Source organism: Vidua chalybeata, chromosome 1 (genome assembly GCF_026979565.1).
Source record: "Vidua chalybeata isolate OUT-0048 chromosome 1, bVidCha1 merged haplotype, whole genome shotgun sequence".
In the NCBI taxonomy this organism is placed as follows: Eukaryota; Metazoa; Chordata; class Aves; order Passeriformes; family Viduidae; genus Vidua; species Vidua chalybeata.
The window spans coordinates 29468977-29489654 of record NC_071530.1 but is presented as its reverse complement, the minus strand read 5'-3'; the positions used below and the strand labels follow the sequence as shown (position 1 = coordinate 29489654).

The 20678-nt window shown below is 37.7% G+C and overlaps 1 protein-coding gene across 3 annotated transcripts in view; it reads right to left on the bottom strand.

Annotated features, from left to right (window-relative positions):
* Nucleotides 1–20678, bottom strand: part of BZW2 (basic leucine zipper and W2 domains 2) — a 56278-nt gene that overhangs the window by 16812 nt on the left and 18788 nt on the right. For all 3 annotated transcript variants that reach the window (XM_053961353.1, XM_053961363.1, XM_053961372.1), the window contains exons 2-6: nt 19065–19129; nt 12757–12933; nt 11556–11659; nt 8429–8494; nt 2393–2528 (exon numbers count right to left, since the gene is read on the bottom strand). In XM_053961353.1, coding sequence (XP_053817328.1) covers nt 2393–2528; nt 8429–8494; nt 11556–11659; nt 12757–12933; nt 19065–19122 — 541 coding nt within the window. In that variant the 5' untranslated portion in view covers nt 19123–19129. The remainder of the gene's footprint in view (nt 1–2392; nt 2529–8428; nt 8495–11555; nt 11660–12756; nt 12934–19064; nt 19130–20678) is intronic.

Here is a 20678-nt window from a genome sequence, read left to right as displayed (position 1 = left end):
GATACATTTTTGTTATTGCTGAGCAGGGCTTACAAAGAGCCAAGACCTTTTTATCTTTTCCAACTGCCATGCTGGTAAGGAAGTTGGGAGGAGACACAACTGGGACAGATGACCCCAGCTGACCACAGGGATATTTCAGACCATATGACATCATGCTCAGTATATGAAGTGGGGAGAAGAATCAAGAAGGAGGGAACATTTTAAGAGTCTGCCTAAGTACCCCATTACATGTGATGGCACCTTGCTCTCCTGAAGGTGACTGAACACCTGTCCATGGGAAGCAGTGAACTAATTCCTTGTTTTGCTTTCTGTGTGTGTGCAACTTTTCCTTTCCCCATTAAACTGTCTTTATCTCAACCCATGAGTTCTCCAGATTTTACCCCTCCCATTCTCTCCTTGATCCTGCTGGTGTGGGAGTGAGTGAGCAGCTGTGTGGGGCTTGACTGCTGCCTGGGATTACACCATTGCAGGGGGAGGTTGTTGTAGGACTTCACTACCCACATATTTTCAGACTTAATTCTCATTTACAGTCCAAATTTCTCACTGGCCTGTTCCTATACTCTGTACATGTGCTGCCACTCTTTAAACAGGTCTTCTCTTTTTGCTTGCTTCATGCTTTTCCCCCTCTTACTTGCAGAAAGTAATTTCAGTAATTTATTTTATTGACTAACCCCATTAGCTGCTCTTTGCATTTGCATTACTTTGCCAGCACAGGGGACAAGAAGGGTACACTTAACCCTGGCAAGATTCCACCACCACCTACACCTTTCTCTGTCTCTACTATAAGTATGTCAGCAATCCACAAAAAAATATTTTGTTTTCCAACTATATATAACAGCAAAAGTAGTGACAACACTGAAATTTGGTAATCTAAAAATTAGCTATTTGCACTCAAAATTGACAAATCTCCTGTCCCCACAATCTACCCTTATCTCACTTTCAGCCATTTCTTAGCCAATGTTACAAGTCCCATGGTGATCAACAAGTCCCTTAGCTCACCTGTTTCCTCATGTATTTTAACCTCACCTGCCTGCAGCATTGTTTTTTGGTAAATCAAAGAAATGTTCAAGTTTATTAATGTATGATCTACTTGTTTTACCTTGCTTTGATCCCTATTTTTAAACTATCTTTGCATCTTCAATTATTCTTGCATATAATATCTACCCCAGGATACTGACTGAACAATCTTTCCTCAAATGCTGTCATGGATGCATTTTTAGTATATATAAACCAAGAACTAAAAGTATATGTAAGCTCTGACAAAAGTTTAGGGCTCCCAGAACTGTAAGTTCATAATGCAAATGTAAGTTCATAATGCAAATAAGAATTGTATTCTTAAAATGCTAAATTTAAAATATAACAATTTCCATGATTTTTAAAAATTTGGGTTTTCCAATGCCTCTTGTCTCCCATAACTAGGAAGACTTTAATTTAAACGCATTGCAGACAATCATCCTAAAAACATGGATTAGTGCTTTTGTTTGAGATTTTTCCTAGTTTAATTCTGATTTCAAAAGCCATGAGTGATGGCAGAGCAAAGCTGCAGCTGTGCCTTTTTTTTTTCTGCAGCATTTAGAAACAAATGTAATGGTTAGCATGCTGCAAATGAGAACATGAAGTTAGAATAATTTTTTTTTCTAATGAAAATTAGAATACATTTTAGCTAATATATAACTCTTTAACAAAACCAAAAAAAGGTCATGAAAACTGTTCAACACTACCACTACATTTGCAATCATGCCAGGTAGTCAGAACTGTCAGAGAAAGAAATTGTTGAGAAAGTAGTTGTAAAATCAGGACCCCAAGGTACATGGCTATAAATATATAACAAAAATCCTTAAATAAAGTAATCTCAAAAAGGCATTGTACCTGAAGACTGAAAGAACTAGTTTACTTATCATATAATAAACACAAATTCATGAGAAAGTTTATCAGTCACTGATCACTACTAGTATGAAGGCAAAATGAGGGATTGATTTTGCTTCTTGACCTACATGTGATCTGTTTCACTTCTCACTCACAAGATATTAGCAACACTTGAAGAAATGCCAGACCTATCTCAGGAACAGATATTATACTTCACACCTTTACAGTACCACAATAATACATAAATTCTACAACTTTGCATACACAAGTATGACTTCCAAAAAACCATAAATCCTTTGGGGTTTGTTTTTGTTTTGTGGCTTTTTTCTGTCTGATTGGCCTCTTACAAGATTTCACAAAGTATGTCGGACACTGCTGTCTGCTTATGCTTCTGCTTTAAAATACCAAATCTGTTGTACATTCACAAGTGTCCAACTTCCATTTTATTGCAACATATATAATACATTGCAATAAAATACATCTTCTATAAAAAAGCTAAGATAAGAAAAAAGATATGGAAAATTACCTTCTTTGACTATATTGTCAGTGAAGAGGCTTGTTAAAATTGTAGCAGGAAGAGTCCCATTGGCTAACAGGATGCCAGAAAGCATTGCCAGTTTTGTCTGCTCCGTCTCAGTAAAGGCTTTAAGAAACAACAGGAGCTGTGGGCCAGACAAGAAAAGAAAAAGTATTTATTTGAGGCACAGGTGGACAACAGGCAGAAAGTAATATTAACAGTTTTATTTCTTATTTCTTGAGAAGTCTCAATACAAATTACAGCAATCACATCAAGATCTACCCAAAAGCATGACAGCGTCATTTCACTGATCCCTTGTAATTTCACTTTCTCTAAGAACACAAGATAGTACCTGAAAGGGAGCCTGCAAAAAAAATGTAGAGAGACTATTTACAAGAGCAGATACTGACAGCAAAAGGGGGAATGGCTTCAAACTGAAACAAAGCTCGTTTACATTAGATATTAGAAAGAAATCTTTACTGTGAGGGTGGCAAGGCTTTGGGATAGGTTGCCAGAGAAGTTGTAGATGCCCCATCCCTGGCAGTGTTCAAGACCACGTTGGATGGAGCTCTGAGCAACCTGGTCTAGTAAAATGTGTCCCTGCCCATAGCAGGGGGTTTGGAGCTAGATGGTCTTTAAGGTCCAAAGCCATTCCATGATGCTTTAAGGTCCAGCCTAAGCCATTCTATGATTCTGTGGGGAATATGGATTTAGTCTGGTATAAAAGACCTGTCTTCTCCAAATATATGTATGCATGTGTAAAGATAAAAGTACTTGGCACAGGCTTGAGACACACAGAAATTACAGGATCACAGACAGGAGCCTACCTATTCACATCTTCAGACTTCCAGCTAAGCCACACAGAGTTGCACTTTGTTTTCTAGCTTTTGAAAACTATTGCGGATGCAAACACTAAAAAGGATGGGGAACATTTTCTGGTTTTCTTTTAGGGAAGGGAACACAGCACAATTACAAGAGATTTTTCTACTGACTAAAATAATAATTATATTTCAAGTTCAGACACTATTGATAAAGCCAACACAGGACAGACAGGAACACAGGCTGATTTAATACCTTGCCATTCCCAGTACTAATTACAAGAGAAAACAAATAACTTGAGAAAAAATTACAAATCTCATCATCTTGGAAGATCTGAACTACATATACACCTTTTAATTCTAAAACTGGCAATTAAGTATTTTTAAAATCTTAATTTCAGATGTTAAAATTATTGACTTGAGAGCATATTGATGAAGTACATTATGCCCTTTTTCCTTTATATCAGAAAAAAAAGCCATGCAGAATCAGATTTTGTCAATGGCATTACTGTTAACAATAACATTTTCTTAATGTGTTGTTAGTGATCACAATATGAGTGATGGGGAAAAAAGAGGTGAGACAATGAAGGACAGCTTCATTCAATGCAAAAAGCTGCTGATTCCATCAGATGCTAGCTTACAAATTTACCATCGCCACAGAAGAAGGGAAAAAAAGAGAGGACTGCAGATACAATTTTCTGCAGTTAAAAAGAATACTAATTTTTCCTTCATAAGGAATAACAAATGGCACTCCTCCAAAAAGATGTCCTGACCTTCTGCTCTCAGGACACCCTTTTTTATTTTCTACATGAGCAACAAATGCAATTACAGCAAAACAGTTTGTTTTGATAGAAAATTCTCACCAGGTTTCCACATTAGGGTATTTCTTAATTATCAGATTCTACCCATACAGAAGGACAGAATATGACACATGTCCCCGTCCTTGTTTGTTACTATGGACAGTGAGAGATCTTCTCTGAGATAGCCAAGCAGTTTATCAACAAATGTAAAACTTTCTGAATGCAGTGATGTTTTAAAAATCCAGGTAACTAAAGAAGTTATTAAATCTCATGCAGTGTTTTATGAATAGTTCTGCTCTGCATCAGTGAACAGAACTGAAAAAAAACCTCATTCATACGATAGTACTTACATAATAACATCAGCTTTAAATTACAGCTTACACAGGACTCAATGACTCAGCCATAGACAAATCACTTGGAATTTTTTTCAGTGGGCTTCAGCCAAATGACTGCAACATACACTTTTAGCTTAAAAGAACAATTATGAAACTACCAAATCTCAAGGTGTAATTTTATTTCAGCAAACTGTGACTCAACCACAAAATGCATGAAAATTCGGGATGCAGAAGAATGGAGTTACTATTTCTAAATATATGTCTGAGAAACAAATGGTGTGCTGTATTTCCAAATGCAGCAACTAACTGGTGTGTATAATGGTGCAGGCAAAGGGACTCCAGGGCCACATTTAATGGAAACGAGAACATTCTTACAGAATTTCAGTATAATCCTAGTGTAAACTGGAAGCCTGTGGATTTAAAACTTTCTTTATACAAGCTTTATCAATAATACTGTACTAAAATGAGATCTGCACAAGAAAAAAAAAAATCAGAATTAGACCTGTTTCCTGGAAGTACTGAGACTGTTAATAAAGAGGAAACAGCTTCAGATTTGTGTACCCCACTTAAATCGTTTTTCTTTTGCTTCTAAATAACCAATAGATGAGGATTTTGATTAGAAAGTGGTCACACTGACCACTTTAACATAACAGACCAGGTCTAATATACTTCTGAGCTCCAGCCTCCATTCTTTTATCAGTAATGTGAAGATCATGAACAGTTACACCCATTCATGTCAAATTCTGTTTTAAACAGAACCTTTATCTTCTACAGATCCCTTGCTACTTAAAGTATTGTTGATGCTACTTGCCTAATTTTGTTTTACTAATATTTTTCAAAAGCAGCTCAAACCTAGACTTATCCTTTTCTACTGCTTAAGAATACAACTCTATACTTTCCAGCAGTTGTGAAACATAGTTTAAGGGGGAGACTGAGTGATAGGAAAACCCAAATCTTTCATAAATCCATTTTAAAAACCATGAAACTGAACTTAAATTTCAGTTCAAAATTGTTACTTCAGATTTTTATTGCTGATTAATTTAAGCACTCTCCTTTCTGCATCGCAATTAAAAACCTCAGTAGGGAAGTCACAAAATGTCCAAGACACTTCAGAATAGCTCCCAACCACCCACAGAACATTCTCCAAGCTAACGCTTCCCTGCTGTTAGCCAAGCACAGACATTACTGCTTTCGTTAGATACAAACTGGTTCCAGGCATAAAAAGGGCAGCTCTGGCTCATTATTTTGTATTTCTGCGATATCTATAAGAACTCACATTATATAAGCAGAAATTCAGATACCTAATAAGCACAAGACCAGGCCTCATGTGATGTTCCATGTTGTTTTTGTCATTAAAGAAAAAGTCTTAAGTACAATTTCTGGGCACAGAAGATGCGCACAAATAAACACATTCATGGAACATTAAAAAGCATACAAGAAAAACAAGTGCTTCTGATCACCTCTTGTGATCCAGAAATCTTAAATGCTGAAAATTAAGGAACTTTACCCACACAGGGAGCATGGTGTCTTTTTATGTCTTCATTATCTGAACTGGTCTGTTGCTGACAGTTTGTCTCATCTGCAGACAGCTGAATTGTCAGCAATGGAGAAGGCAGCTAATATAGCAACAGATATCTGCTGACTGATTCTTGCCTTTCATTCAGCTGACTCTGCTCACTCCCTATTCAATCACAGAATGTTATTCTCCTCTTATTTCCTAATGCCTAGCTTAATTTACAGTTCTTTCATTAGGAAAATAGGAACACAAATAGTGGACGTCACAACATCTTCCAGCACTTCAGACATCCTCTTATGACTCAGTAATATTTACCACTGTTAAGACAAAAAAAAATTATCTGTACTTTATCCCAATTCTAATATTAAAAAGTTTATATAGAAAATTACCTAAGCATGCAAACATATTAGATAGACAGATAATAACTGCATTCTTCATCCAAGGAAATACATATGTAGAGAAAGAAGAACACAAGTTTGGAACTTAAAATTTTACTGAAATTATTGCAAAATGTCATGGGCCTATGCCAGTACATTGGGCCATGTTCATACGAACTTAAAGTGCCTACATCAAAACACAGCAAGTGAGCAATGCATCTAAACATCATCTGTTGAAATTGCTTGCACAAACTAACTTAGATGTAAAACTTTAGATATATGGTTTGCTTATGCCATTAGAAAAATGAGTAACTGGCAATTCTGAGGAGAGAGAGGTAAGAAATAAAACAACTGAAAGCTAGAAGCAGACAAAGAGGGGAAAGATGGTAGAAAATAATGTCCTAATGAGAAAGTTGTGATCCGGAAAACATAAAGCAAATACTTGTGCAAATACTGCTATCTAAGATAAGCTCTCCTGAAAGAAAAGTCCCACTGACAGCATCTGCTTCTTTGGCGTGAAACTGCTGGTATTGCCTTGGTTTTTTTTGGCATGCCTTTTTCTATGAGAAGAGCTAATTTTCCCCCAAGTGCTCTATCTGCCTGATGAGTCTACCAGAAACATCACTTTCATTGCTGGAACAATGACCCGCAAAAAAAAACGTCATTGAGTCACTCTCTTACATATCTAATCACTGACTGACTGCAGCCATCTTTGGTCTAGCAGAAACACCTGCTGGAAATACAAATGTATCTATCTTCTGGACCTCCATGGGCAGCTACTCCTGTACAAATTACACCATGCAGGGATTAAAGGATTAAGTGGTTAAAAATCCTGCAGCCTCATACATGAGAAAACAGCCACTTTGTGAATTCACACAAGCAAGGGGAGGGAGAAGGTAAGCAAAATGCATCTACAAGTAGTCCTCAAAAGTCTTCAGGGCAATGGCAGTGGAGGTGCCATAGTCTCATTTTGTCACTAAGAGTGCAAAGTGAACTTTTGGAAGCTTAAGAGGATGCAAAGCCTAGCAAGTTACAGAAATGAGCGGAGGCAGCTTGAATTGACATGGCATTTGCTTAATATGCTGAGCACTCTCTGAAACTTGAATGCTGTGAGTCAGCGCTTCTCATGTCAGTGATTACAGTAATTAACAGCAGGAACATTAGATTTATGTGGGGATAGAGGTAAATTTAGGTCTTTAGAATGATGTACTGAGTAATCAGCATCAGTTGATAGGCATGCTGGCCACAAGTGTAAAAATAATTTCCTGTATGAGCAAGAATGTATAAATCAAAGCCAAATTAATTCAGGTACAAGAAGTGCTGGTGAGGTACCAAGCTCCAAATGTGCCCTCATTTGACCCTTGCAGCAACCTTTCTAATGTTTAAATAATATGGAAAAACATTTTTATGTTTAACAAACATGATACTTTAGTCATGGGACAGGTTTTGCCACTACCAGCATGTTAAGTTACAGGACAGTACAGTGTTTATTACTTATTCAGGCCATTAGAAAAAGATATTTACATCAGTTACTAGGAGATCAAAATAGACAAAATAAATCTGTATGCTGTTTTTCAAACATTTTTACTCTGGCTTTTCTTGTCTCCTTAGAATTCAGTATCACAAAACAAAACAGTATCCACAAATAGCCACAGGCTATTTGTCTACAATAGTCTAACAGGCAAATTCTGAGCACTCTGCCACTGGTGAGGACTTTATTTTACATATCCACACATCTGTGGCCCCAAATACAAAAAACCTTGTGGTTAGGATTCATTCCACAGTCCAGGAGAGGTTTAATACTCTTACACCAAGAGACATTCTCCATAGCAGATTTGCATTTATTTTTTTGAAAAAACCAGAGAGATGTTCTATTTGCAGGCCAGTAATACCACTTCTCATTAAGAGGAATACCCCAAAGTGTATCAAAATTTTGCACAAAAAAGTCTGGAATAAGAAAGTGAGTTTGGTCAGAGCAACCAAAGGAATCATTAATTCAGAAATACGCTACATCAAGTGTTTCCTGCAGTATTCCCACAGAGCTGAATTTGCAGAGTAAAGCTGCCTCCTGTAGATTCCATCCTCTTTTCCAGTAGAGCTAAATAAAACACCTAGCAGCATCACATTTGTACATATACAATTATATTAGAAATATAGTAAAAATATTATCATTCCAGTAAAGACTGCCATCAACATTACCTTTTTTATTTCATCTTCAAATGCTTTCTCCAGATATTTGTATCTCCTGATAAGCTTATTGAAGACCTAAAGATAAACACAGATAACTAAGTGTAATAATTACAGCCATCTTTCTTTACAAAAAAAAAAAGTAAAGGGAAATAAGCAGCTTTCAGAATGATATTTCTCTAGTGTTGTCTGTCACATGGAGAGCAGGAAACATCCTTCTCTCAATTTTGTGATTCTTGCTTCATAGAGCAATGCTTGAATGAAAGAATTTATTGCAGTTTGAATATTTTCATATTTTTCATTTTTTTTTTCCTTCTCTGCTTTTCACCCTATCCACAGATAAAAGCAAGGGAGAGGAGGAGAAACAGGGTAACTGCACCCTTCCCCCAGTAATGTAGCCCTGGGGAAGCTCTCAGCTGCAGGCTGGTGGAGTAAGGATGCTGGGCATCTTCAATAGATGCAATATCTTGGCAACTCAACTACATAAATGTTTACAACAAAACACACTACTGTCAGAGAAAGAGGAAGAACATTTGCCAAAGCTTCTAAAACAATTATATTATTGGAACCACTTGTTCTCTAGTTTTGATCATTTGTTTCCCATCATGCGACCACAGATTATGAAACCAGAAGCAGCACAGGTGCAGAGTTCATTCAAGGTGAAGAAGGAAGAGATAAGAAATTAGATAAACAAATCATCTCTCACACTGCTGTACGAAGGCACAAAGCATATGACTCACTGTCACAGGTAAAAAGGTTTATGTGGGGAACAAATGACATTATTGCCACACTGGATGAGGGAGGAAGAAAATTCGGTTTAGAAAGCTTCAATTCACTTTGCATAATATAAAATACATCCAAACATGCTAACTGGTAGTATTTTGGCTCAGAAAAAGTGGAAAATCAAATGTGGCCACGCTGAGAAGTAGAGACACCCAGAATCCTAACAAAATAAGATAGCAGATGAAAATGTAAGATTCTCGTTAATATTCCCAAACAAAATTCTGCATATTTTTAAAGTCTCTGTAAATGACAGAAGCATGACTTCATATGCAAATAATCTGCTAAAATATCAATACTAATTTCAGTCTTTTGACTTGAAGACTTTTCACTTTTAATTGTTCCCATAACTAAATCCACAAAAAAAACAGCCATACTACTTGTGAGACAGAGTAAGAAATTACCTTCTAGGCATCTTCTAGATGCCTTTTTTCCTAAAAAAGATCTAAGTACTATTTTAGACTAACTTCATATTTTCATAATACAGCAAGAGCTCTATTTTTCATTATGCACAAAAAAATGGCATGGTCAATAAAAGGACATCTCTTCAGGCAATAATTACAAAATGCTGAATTATTTTTGTGGCTTTTGGTTTGAAGTGTAGAGAATCCATTGAAAATTCCACTCCTTCAAATCCTGAAGCAAAGCCTTCCTTTCCATTTTTCAATATGAAATCTTTTACTTCAAATTTCTCCTTGGAGGACTGGCACTGACAATTTTTGTTCAAAAGATCATTAAAATATTAAAACTCAAGAAGACAGAATCAATGCCTTTAATGATAACAGAGATTTTCCTGAAGCCAAACACCCTGTTTTCAAGAGATGATAAAGCTGACACATAAGAAATATTGACTTCCTTTCCAAAAATAAGTAATTTAAGTTATTTAGATTTTTAAAGGTGTTTTTTAAAGGAGCTTTCTGCTATTAAGGAAACATTTTTTACCAATGTCGACTTTTATCCCAGCACTCTTTAAATCAGCTATGCACCTTTCCAGGAACTTATCACTCTAAACACCTTAGCAGGGACAGCAGCTTTTATGCTTTTAGTTGCTGTCTCCAGCACTCCAATAATACCCAGCAATTTAAAAAGATAAATACATACTTAATTAACAATAGAGTTTTGACAAATGGGAGTTGCAAGGGTACTGCATTTTTATACAATCCTACTGGTATCCGGAAGTGCATGGTGGCTTTGAACTTTCCATAGAATTCTTAATGTAATTTCTCATATAATTACTACCTTCCATTAAGGAGTTATGCAAAGTTAGTTTCTTTTCAAGAATGTTTTAGGGTTCACTGGCTTTTTGTATTAATTTCACATTGGCCTATTTATGCATGCCTTATTCCTGCAGGAAGAAATGATACATCACATATGTAGGAGAAATTAAAGCTCTTGCAATATATGCCCAACTCCTAACTAGTTACGCAACTAAAGGTTGGAGGCATGAGCTTTATATTTTTTGTCATTCATGTACTTCATAGAATTGTTTAGGTTGGAAAAAACCTTTAAGACCATGGAGTCCAACTCTTAACCTAGCAGTGCCAAGTGCCACTAAACCATGGCCCTAGGCTACCGTGTCTGCAGATCTCTTAAATATCTCCAAGACTGGCGACTCCACCATTTCCCTAGGCAGTCTACAACAATATTTGACAATTCTTTCAGTGAATAAATTTTTCCTAATATCCATCTAAACCTCACCTGGCACAACTTGAGGCCATCTCCTCTACAGCCTCCTTTCAGGGAATTGTAGAGAGTGATAAGGTTTCCCCTGAGTCTCCTTTCCTCCAGGCTAAACACCCCAGCTGCTCTTCACAGGGCTTGTGCTCCAGACCTTCCCCAGCTCCAGTGCCCTTCTCTGGACACTCTCCAGCACCTCAATGTCTTTCTTGTAGTGAGGGCCCCAAAACTGAACACAGGAGTTGAGGTGTGGCCTCACCAGTGCTGAGTACAGGGAGATGTACACTGCCCTGCCCTAGTCCTGCTGGCCACGCTACTGCTTATAAAAGCTGAATTTCTGATACAGTGCATGTGTTTCTTAAATATGGTCATATAAATATTTCAGTCTGCACACAGGTCAACAAAATTAGTAAGGGTGGTTTCTAGAAAGAGACTCAACCAATGGTGGACTATGATAAGCAAGACTGCTTTTTGTAAAGAAAGCATTGCCAACTGTGATCAGATTATCTTAGACATCCTATTTTCTTACCTAAATTGTGTATGTTAGGGCAGATTAATGATTAACAGGATTTTCAATTGGTCTGTAGCTAGCCTAGTGCAGCCTAAACAGTCTGCAGATGTTCCACTATAATCCCTTTTGACACATAAATGGAAAACAGTAATCAGCTCTGCCTTTACTGACCTGAGCATAATTTCGGATGGCATCATGATCTTCATCTGCAAAAAATACACAGTGGTTGGTCATCTTGGTCTTGTCATTGTCATCTATGCGTGTGCCCCCAGGAGCTGTAAGACAGGAGAAAAAAAAAAAAGGCAAGGAATTATTTCTTACTTTAAAGAATGCAAGATTTAATAAGTCTAGTAAGTCTTACATTAATATCACTGAGGCAAAAGGCCATAGTAACAACTGGGGAGGGGGAGAAACAGAGACAGACCTAACTTTGCTAAGATGTGATGGCACCTGACAGAAGGAATACCTCTGTCTGTGGGACGCTGCACTGTAGATTGTACAGTCCTCACAGGACTGAATGATTCAGCTCACCCTAAGGAATCTCAGCTGGTCTTGAGAGCACTGAGAGTGATCAAACAAGTATGGTTTGGAGCACAACCCTTACACATTATTTTAATTCTTACTTTAAACACCATAATAATGTAAATCCTTCCCAAAGAGAAAAGTATTAGCACTGTGTTAGTAATCTGAGTACTTGGAACATCCTGCTAACCCCTCTAATGCTTACCAAACTCATGTAAACATTCAAAACACTGGCTTATTTTGTTGAGAGTTTTTTTCCTAGGTATTTTCACTAGCTACTGTTTCCTGCATTACCTCAAATCTTACAAAAACATCTTTTCTTCTTACATACCAAAGAGCAGGAAGCAGGAGTCAAAGCAATGTGACCAGTAAAAGGAGATAACTTACTCAAAATAAAGAGGAAATTGAAAAGCATGTTTTTGCCAGAACCTGCCACTAATACCTGGTAGAAAAGTCCCATGAACATCCACAAAGCACACATCATTATCCTTCACTTCTCTGAGCTACCTTTTGTTGCAACATCTACAAAGCAAGATTTGCAGCAGCTCTTAACCTGGAGTGCACCTTTTTATGCAAATAAATCCTTCTGTTTCCCCTAGTTAGCATCTCTCATTCTCTTTCCTGTTGCAATTATATGATGGTTTAGCTCAGACTGAAGGCTTCTCAGAGCAGTATCCAGAAAGTACTGAGGTGTTACTGTATGACAAACAACAAACAGTGCTATGATATGAGATGCAAGCAGTGAAATTGTGATACAAGCTATAATTTCCACTGTAGGGGAAGACAGCATCTTAAAAGAAACAAGCAAGGCTGATCATCAGAATTCTCTGTCAGATATTCTGCAGGTTACCTAACATGCTGCCAGCTACCAAAATATCAAAGAGTGTGTCAGCATAGCGGCGATAATCAAGCCGTGAGCCTGCTGCATCCAGAAACTTGGCTATAGCCTCCAGGTCATTCCCAGCTTCATTGAGGCCTTGGACAATTGTATCCCTGAAGACTGTGGGTTCAAATTTCTCCTTTTCATCTGAAACAGAGGGAAAGAAGGAGAAGGAGAGAGAGTGTGTCAGTTTTACAACTTGTTAACATCCTGTATCAGTCAGCGATTGAAAGGAGCATGGCACCTAAAATACTCTTCTTGTTCTGGTCAACACACCAGAAGTTTGTTTGACTTGTATAATTTCTGGAAATTCTGCAGTGCTTACCCTTGCTTCCCCTCTCCTCGTCATCTCCCAACACCAATACACACAAACATATGGAATAAATAAATTGAGGAAAAGCAACTATTGTTTTCAAACTTCCTACTCTTCTCTTGCTCTGAGAGCAGAATAAAGGGAATGCCAAACTATGAGTACATAATCTCACTGTATGAACATTTCACTTTTCATCTCTTGCTATTTTTCTTTTAATAATTATGGTCACATAACTAAAATGTTTTCAAAGATTCTTCAGGAAAAATAGAGATTGAGTTATTAATAAAATTAGTTTTTGAATAAATATTTAAGGCAACACAATGTAACCAAGAATTTATCTTTTATATTCACAGACCTAAGCATCACTAGGAACACAGCACTTACATTGCATTTTCCACAGCTGTCCCTTGTTGAATTCAATTAAGGTACAGCCTGACCCCCAATGTCACTGTGTCAATGTCATTAGTCACAACAGAAACAACTGCAACCTCCAGTTAACTTACAGAGGTTTTAGCCATACCTCCTGCTGCCTTTTTGCCCAGGCAGTTGAAGCTTCTTAAGAAAACTAGCCCTGCTTTTATAAAAGGTTACAAATGAAATGCCTGTTACTGTTAAAATAACTTTGAACTTCAGAAACAAAACTACAAGCTGTTCTGTGCACTCATACCCAGGGTTGTTATCACCTGCTGACACAAACACTGATACAAGTTCTTGAAAAACTGGAAAATATCCAGAGGATCAATCCAGAGATTTTTACTTACTAAGATAATTGAGGATTGGTTAAATTTCTGTCCAAACATGTGCTAATGCAGTCTGAAACATGCCAGCTGCAACTCTTGCAGACTTTTTGTGAGAAGTTCTGGAATTTATGCATCCTCTGGCTGCATGAGTAGCTTCTGTTCCCTGCTACTCAGTAGTGCAGCTTTTCATCCCAGGCCTTAAACAAGAGACCTTGCTTTTTAACAGCCTCTCTTCCCTAATCTCTTCCTTTCTGCCATGTACCTTCATGGCAATTGAATAACTACTTTACAGACAATTTCTACTTTTGATACCTTTTCTATTTCTCATACAGAAAAGTCCTCTCTCCTCTGCTGCATGTACCTGGGGAGCACTCATTCTAGCACCTTCAGTACCTCACTTGCACATTCTCCTCCACTTCCAAAGCAGCCCCTTCTTCCATAGCAATTGTATCTGGAAGGCATAAAGCAATCCCTTCCACTCAGTGTCCCAGGTCACTGGGAAGCTCAGGGGATTAGTTCATTTGTCCTTTCAAGGAGCCTGGCAGCAGTGAGCTGCAGTTCAAGGGATGTCTCTCAAGCTCTAAGCACTGAAAAACTGTAGCATTTCTGCCTTTTTTTTCCAGAAATCCCTTGCTACGCGAGGCTTTTTGTGACTTAATGAGTCTACTACCCATCTCCACATGGATTGCTTCCCCATCCCCCAAATCTGACCTCCTCAGACCAAAACTGAGACAACTCCATGGACACCCATACATATGTTCAAGCAACCATCTGCTCCCAACTCTGGCTCACCCTGAAGTGATGCACACAAACATAAGGCCAACCTAGATTCTCCCCCACTACGCTCTCACCACCCAATATACTACTCAGTAATGTCCCTTCTCTGGACTGCAAATGATTTCTTCCCAGGCTTTTACTTCATACCAGACCTTGGGAGATTTTCAGACTCTCAGCCATGTTCTCTTGACTTTGGCTGTGATGAAAACCTGGAGTCTGTGTTTTGAGGAACCACCTCTCCTATCTGCAGGGCACGGCCATCAGGGACAAACCAGGAGGTTGAGAGGGCAATTGAAGTAGGTGCCTTTGCTCCAGGGAAATGCCCACAGAGAAGCATACTACTGGAATCCCATCCAAGCCACCAGACCTGTTACCAAAAAACTCAGTTGCAGCTCTCCTCCGACTTGAAGTACAAAAACCAACCCAAAACAAAGAACAAAGCAGCCAACCAAACAAGAAACAAACCAATCTTCTACTGAAATAAGTACTTCAGTATGTGTACTTCAGGCAATTTTACTTGTGCCCAAGAAACAGTTCCACTCATAACCAAGCATCTGAGTGTAATTATTCTCTTTTGGATTGCCAAGTAAGTATGTATTATTTGAAGACTAAAAAAAATTTAAAAATGCTTGATGACACATCAACCAACAAGAAGACAGACTTTTAAGAGTTGAAAAAAAATCCTGTTTTACTTTTTCAAGTGTATTTTACCTAAAAATTCAATATGTTCTCATCTAAATTAGAAGGTATTATATGCTTGGTATCATGGGTACACAGTGCTCAGTACAAACACAAATACCATGATTAATATTTCTTAGCTATTTCAAATAGATTCTTCCCCTGCCCCAGAAGTCTTCCTCTCATCTGTAGTACCCCATTATTGTCTTGTCTATCACAATCTAAAAATTTACATAGGAACAGGAGGTGAATACATTGCATGAAAAACTATTTATAATTTTATTGAAACATTTTCCTACCAAGCTAATGTACTGAAGAGGAATATGCTGATGTATTACAAGAGGGTGAGTAAGAAGCCATCACCAACGAGAGATGACAGTCTGTTGAGCTGTCAAGTGCACAATTACTAAACAAGCACAGCGCCAGTCATGGGCTAGGAGAGGCAGGTGCAGCTTGCAGATGTGATGCACACAATATCCACTGCAGCAGTGCTATACACAGCTTTTCATTTTCAGCATGTTCCTAGATCCTTATTTCCTATCTTTTGCTTCTAAGAAAATCACAAAGTATGTTCATAGTCCTGTCCTTGATTAATTTTATCACTTCAACAGAAGGCCCACAGCTGTAATTCTGTGGAAGAAAAAAGACAACATTAAGTAAGAAGAGGGGCCAAACAAGGTAACATAAAGGTGCTAATATTGACTTTTTATTAGATAATTTTCTTATCTCCATAAATATAGCTCCATAAACAGAAGTACTGGCCAGACACCAACTACTGCTGACCCTCACTGAAAAAGGAATATTGAACAGGTACAGAGATTATACCAAGAACTGACCAAACTATTTTATTTGCCGAGATTGATAGGAACTGTGAGATGCCTCCTTCCCTTGGAAGGTTTTTCCCTTAACAGCATCATTTTTCTTCCTTCAAATCTTTTTAAAGTGATTTGAATGTCTGCCACTATATATGCTGCATGTGAGGCTTATTTCTTTCATTTGGTTAATCAATATAACTAGAAAGATTTACAAGCTCCTCCTCCATGGTTCTCTCTCAAAGATATTTTACACACTAAGCATACTTTCAAACTTTAGATTGAAAAACATTGTATTATTCTTTTTTTGCTCTCTGACAGCTCAGAAGTTGCTCACAACATGAGATTAGTTGCAGCTAGCTGACCAGTGGTAAGAGTTCACATGTGCAATTAGTTTTATTAGATGCCTGACTGCAGTGTCACACCTTGCTGAGATGGCAGTGCTGCAGCGATCTGCAGAAGGGAAAAAGGAGTATCGTGGGACACAAATGGGTAAAAACAAGCAGCTCACTGTCCCCAACAAGTGCGTGTTTCAGACCCTCTATCTGCCTGCCTGTTACACACCACAGTACAGTCTCCAAAAACCATAATGTCATGGTCAAACCACAGCTATTGCACTCTGTCCTACATGGGTGACATTTCGGGACTCCCTCATATACTGAAACAGAATAAAAAAAAAACGTAATAGCATCCTTTAGTCTTATGTCAAAGACGTAACAACCTATGGCACTGCTGTGATACAAAAGTACATGGAAACCTAAGGGAATAAACATACTTGGAAGTAATTTCTCTTCTCAAACACTCTGCCTCTAGAAAGAACCAAGTATCTACAAATTTCTAAGCAGGCTATTAAAATATTAAGGTAACCAGGATGACACCACTTTTGAAGAAGAGATCTTATGCTTTGAGTACAAAAAGTGTTTGCATGTTAAAATTTCTATATTAAAGCCACTTAGTATCCACAATTCCATTTAAGTAACCTCTCTCAAAAGAAAAATCCCAATGACTCTTTCAGACCACCCATGTCTTTTCTGTCTTCCATGTAATCAGCGAGTTACCTAGGGCTACTTCCAATCACTGTAAACAGAAATCCAAGGGATAGGCAGAGAATTACAAATCAAATATCTCTATTTATTCTAATTATTGCTAATTAAATAGGAGTCAAAGACCAAATCTGTGTTAGGACAGATTATGCCAAACTTAGTGGAAAAGTCTCTAAGGTGAAAGTCTCTATGAGAGAGAGAATATTTTCTAAGACAAGTTTATCAAGTAACATATTTACCACAACTGACTGACTAGACTGAAAAATACATGGGATCAATCCAGCCGTGTGCATGTCTGAGTGCTTTTACTGCTGATCTGACAGACAGATTTCGTTAGGGATTGCTAATTCCACTCCTCTGGCTACACCTATATGGTTGTGAGTTAATGCAGTGTATAGCTCCCACTGCTCTCGACCACGCTGATAGAAAGTTAATCCGACTAATTACTGGAGCACCATGATACTTAATTACAAACAATACTGGTTTCTTTTTTAATTATTTATCCTTACAAACGTTGTATGTACACGATAGAAAAGACATTTTGCATTTAAGAGACTGTATTAGTGAAATAAATTGAAGAAGTGCTAGGTGCAAGGGAGGAAAGATGAGAGAAAGCTGGCACTGCTTTTTAACATGACTGAAACAAACTATTTTGCAATTCCTACCTAAGCTTCATGATCATCCTAGATCTCTAGACACTCATCATTCAGCTGTTCAGACTTGTGATAGAATTTGAAATTTTCTGAGAAAGGTTACCAGCTCTTGTTTCTCTCATCCCCACTAAGAAAACCCTCATATTTACATTTTCTGTCACAAGACATTTAGATAAGCTTTTAAGACATGTTAGCTTTTGATCAAAACCAGGAAAGTCAAGATGGAAAAAGTCTGTTTCATGACAGATAGGAACCCCACCCATGGCTGCTGCAATAATTGACTATTATACCAACAAAAAATGTGATCCTTCTTTTCACAAACCATACTTAGGGTTTTGGTTTTTTGGTGGGGGAGCAGGAAGGGAATAAAATAATATTAATTACATGTATTTTGTATCTCTGCCTCAGACTGTTAGGCATTCATCCCAGCCACCTAAACTGTAACAAATGAATTCTGAGTATGGTATGAGACAGCATGTTAGGATAACACCTGCTGTGCCAGAATAGTGGTGGTGGTCAGTAAAAGCAGCATCACTCAGCTTTCTTTAAAAATTGATGCTGTACTGTACTTAATGAAACAAAGCGTTTTTCATGTTTACAGAAAATCAGTATCACAATGAGTAAATTGGGACTCACACAATTGTTTCATTTTAACAATTAAAAAAAAACCTGCACTAACACAGGAGAAATAAGTATTTGTGAAAGAGGAAATTCCTGACCTCCTTCTGACCTGAAATCAGCGCCAGTGAGATAATCTGACCATCTCATGGAGAAGGAAGGTGAGAAAATTCCTTTTTAGACATGAAAGGTTCACTTACAGACATGGCATTGATTTGAGTCAAAGAAGTAAAAATTAAAATCAAACCAAAAAAGCCCAGGTAATTTTCTTTACACAACCTTGAAATAAAAGCTCGTATTTTGCTTTCTTAGTTGAAAAGGACATTTTGAGAAACACACAAACCAAACATCTAACAAGTTTTCTTTATCATATGTAAATATACCATAAATTCATTTAGCATCTAATCTTTAACTGAAGCCTCCACATGACTTCATAGCTAATAAACTCAAATTTTAAACAAAGTCCTAGGATATACAGTGAAAATAATAGAATTCATAGAGCTTCATTAAAAGTAACATCTTCATTCTTGACATGGCTGAAAAAAAGGGGAGAAAAATCCTTTAGCTGAACTTTCAACCATTCCACCTGCTCTGTTTCTAGTCATTTTAACAAAGAATAAAGCAAAAAACGTAATGCAACCTACCCCTCTTCCTAGTTTTGAACCGCTGGCCTGTTAGCACCGGCTTCTGATTCTTATTCATAAAATTTCTGGAGAAAGAAAAAAAAGGGAAAAATATTTATTTTCTAGCATTTACAGCAACAGTTTAATCTAAAGGCAAAATAAAAACTCAGTATAGCAAAATCCCAACATATGAAAGGTAAAGAAAGTTCTTAATACATATTCCAAGAGTAATTCACATTATCTTTAAGATGAAGAGCACTACAATCCAAACTTCAATGAGATGTGTTTCTCTTAAAACCTGGCTGTTGGCATCTCTCTAAAAAAACAAGAAGATTCAAAACTGACCAGGAAGGTGATGGAGTCACTGCCCTTACTCCTGGGGCAGGGGTACAGCATCACTGCCCATGCAGCTCATGGGGACACTGGGGGTACAGAAGCCACTAAAGCAGAGGACTGGGAACCATCCTGGTGAGGCTTAGCATGGCACAGGTCTCACCCTTTGGCACAATCACCAGGCAGACGGATGCCCACGGTTGTGCACTGTCCACCTCAAGACAAGATTTTGTGGTCTAACCATAAAGACAGCGCTTTAACCATCAAATTCTAATCAAACATTTCTTACAAGCATCACTGTATCTTAGCAACTTTCCAATCTGAAAAGCATGTGGGTGTTGTAAAAATAACAGAAGATAAACAAATCCCTCACCCCATCAACTCTGAGCACAAATACAGAGTTAAGGACACATGGCACATCATACAACAGCAAAAAATACTGGGCTTGTATTATTTCCAACCTTTACAGCAAATCTTAACACATAATGTCAAAAAAATTGGGAAGTGATAACATATTAATGCCATTTTATCTAAAGAAAACAAAACTATTTTTAAGCTTTGGATATAATCAGTTTCATCACACAAAATGCAGTTTACGCAAAGAGCAGCTAAACCAAGAGTTGCATGCAAACAGCAGCAGTTAAAAGGAAGCTTTGCAGCACTAGGAATCACCACAGGTCATCACCCTGTCCTGCCCACAGCACCTGCCAGCCCTGAGACTTAGAGGCCACCTACTCCACACCCTGCAGGCCATTAGATCACTGTTACACGAGTTGCTTGTCCAAAATTAAGCCTTCTCATGCAAGACTTTGAGTGTGTTCTTCTAATAACTATAGTTTTACAGAAATCTGTATTATTTGTATTTCTTCATTGTGGACTCTGTAGGTCTAGTTTAGAAGTACACAGATTTACCAACATGCTTCCTACCACAAATGAAAAGAAACTCAAGCTCCATGGCTGAGAAAGAAGCCACCAATCACACATTACTATCCAAGTAGCATTTTCTCTGCCCCTCAAAGTTCATTTAACTCCCTTAACAATGCTCCAGCTATATACAATGTATTTCCATTTACCAGACTTCTAATGGCAGCATCCCTAGCTGGTGACTTTTGCAGCATTTCAAATGTTTTACTTGGCAAATCACTTCCTTCTAGTCTAGGTTTACCACTTATCCACAGTCAAAAATTCTGCACGCAGGCACATGAACTGGAAATAGCCAGTACAGTTCAGAATCAAGACTAGGTCTGCTTCCTGTAAGTCACAAAACCACAAATACACAACAAGCAATTCAACTGAGATTCA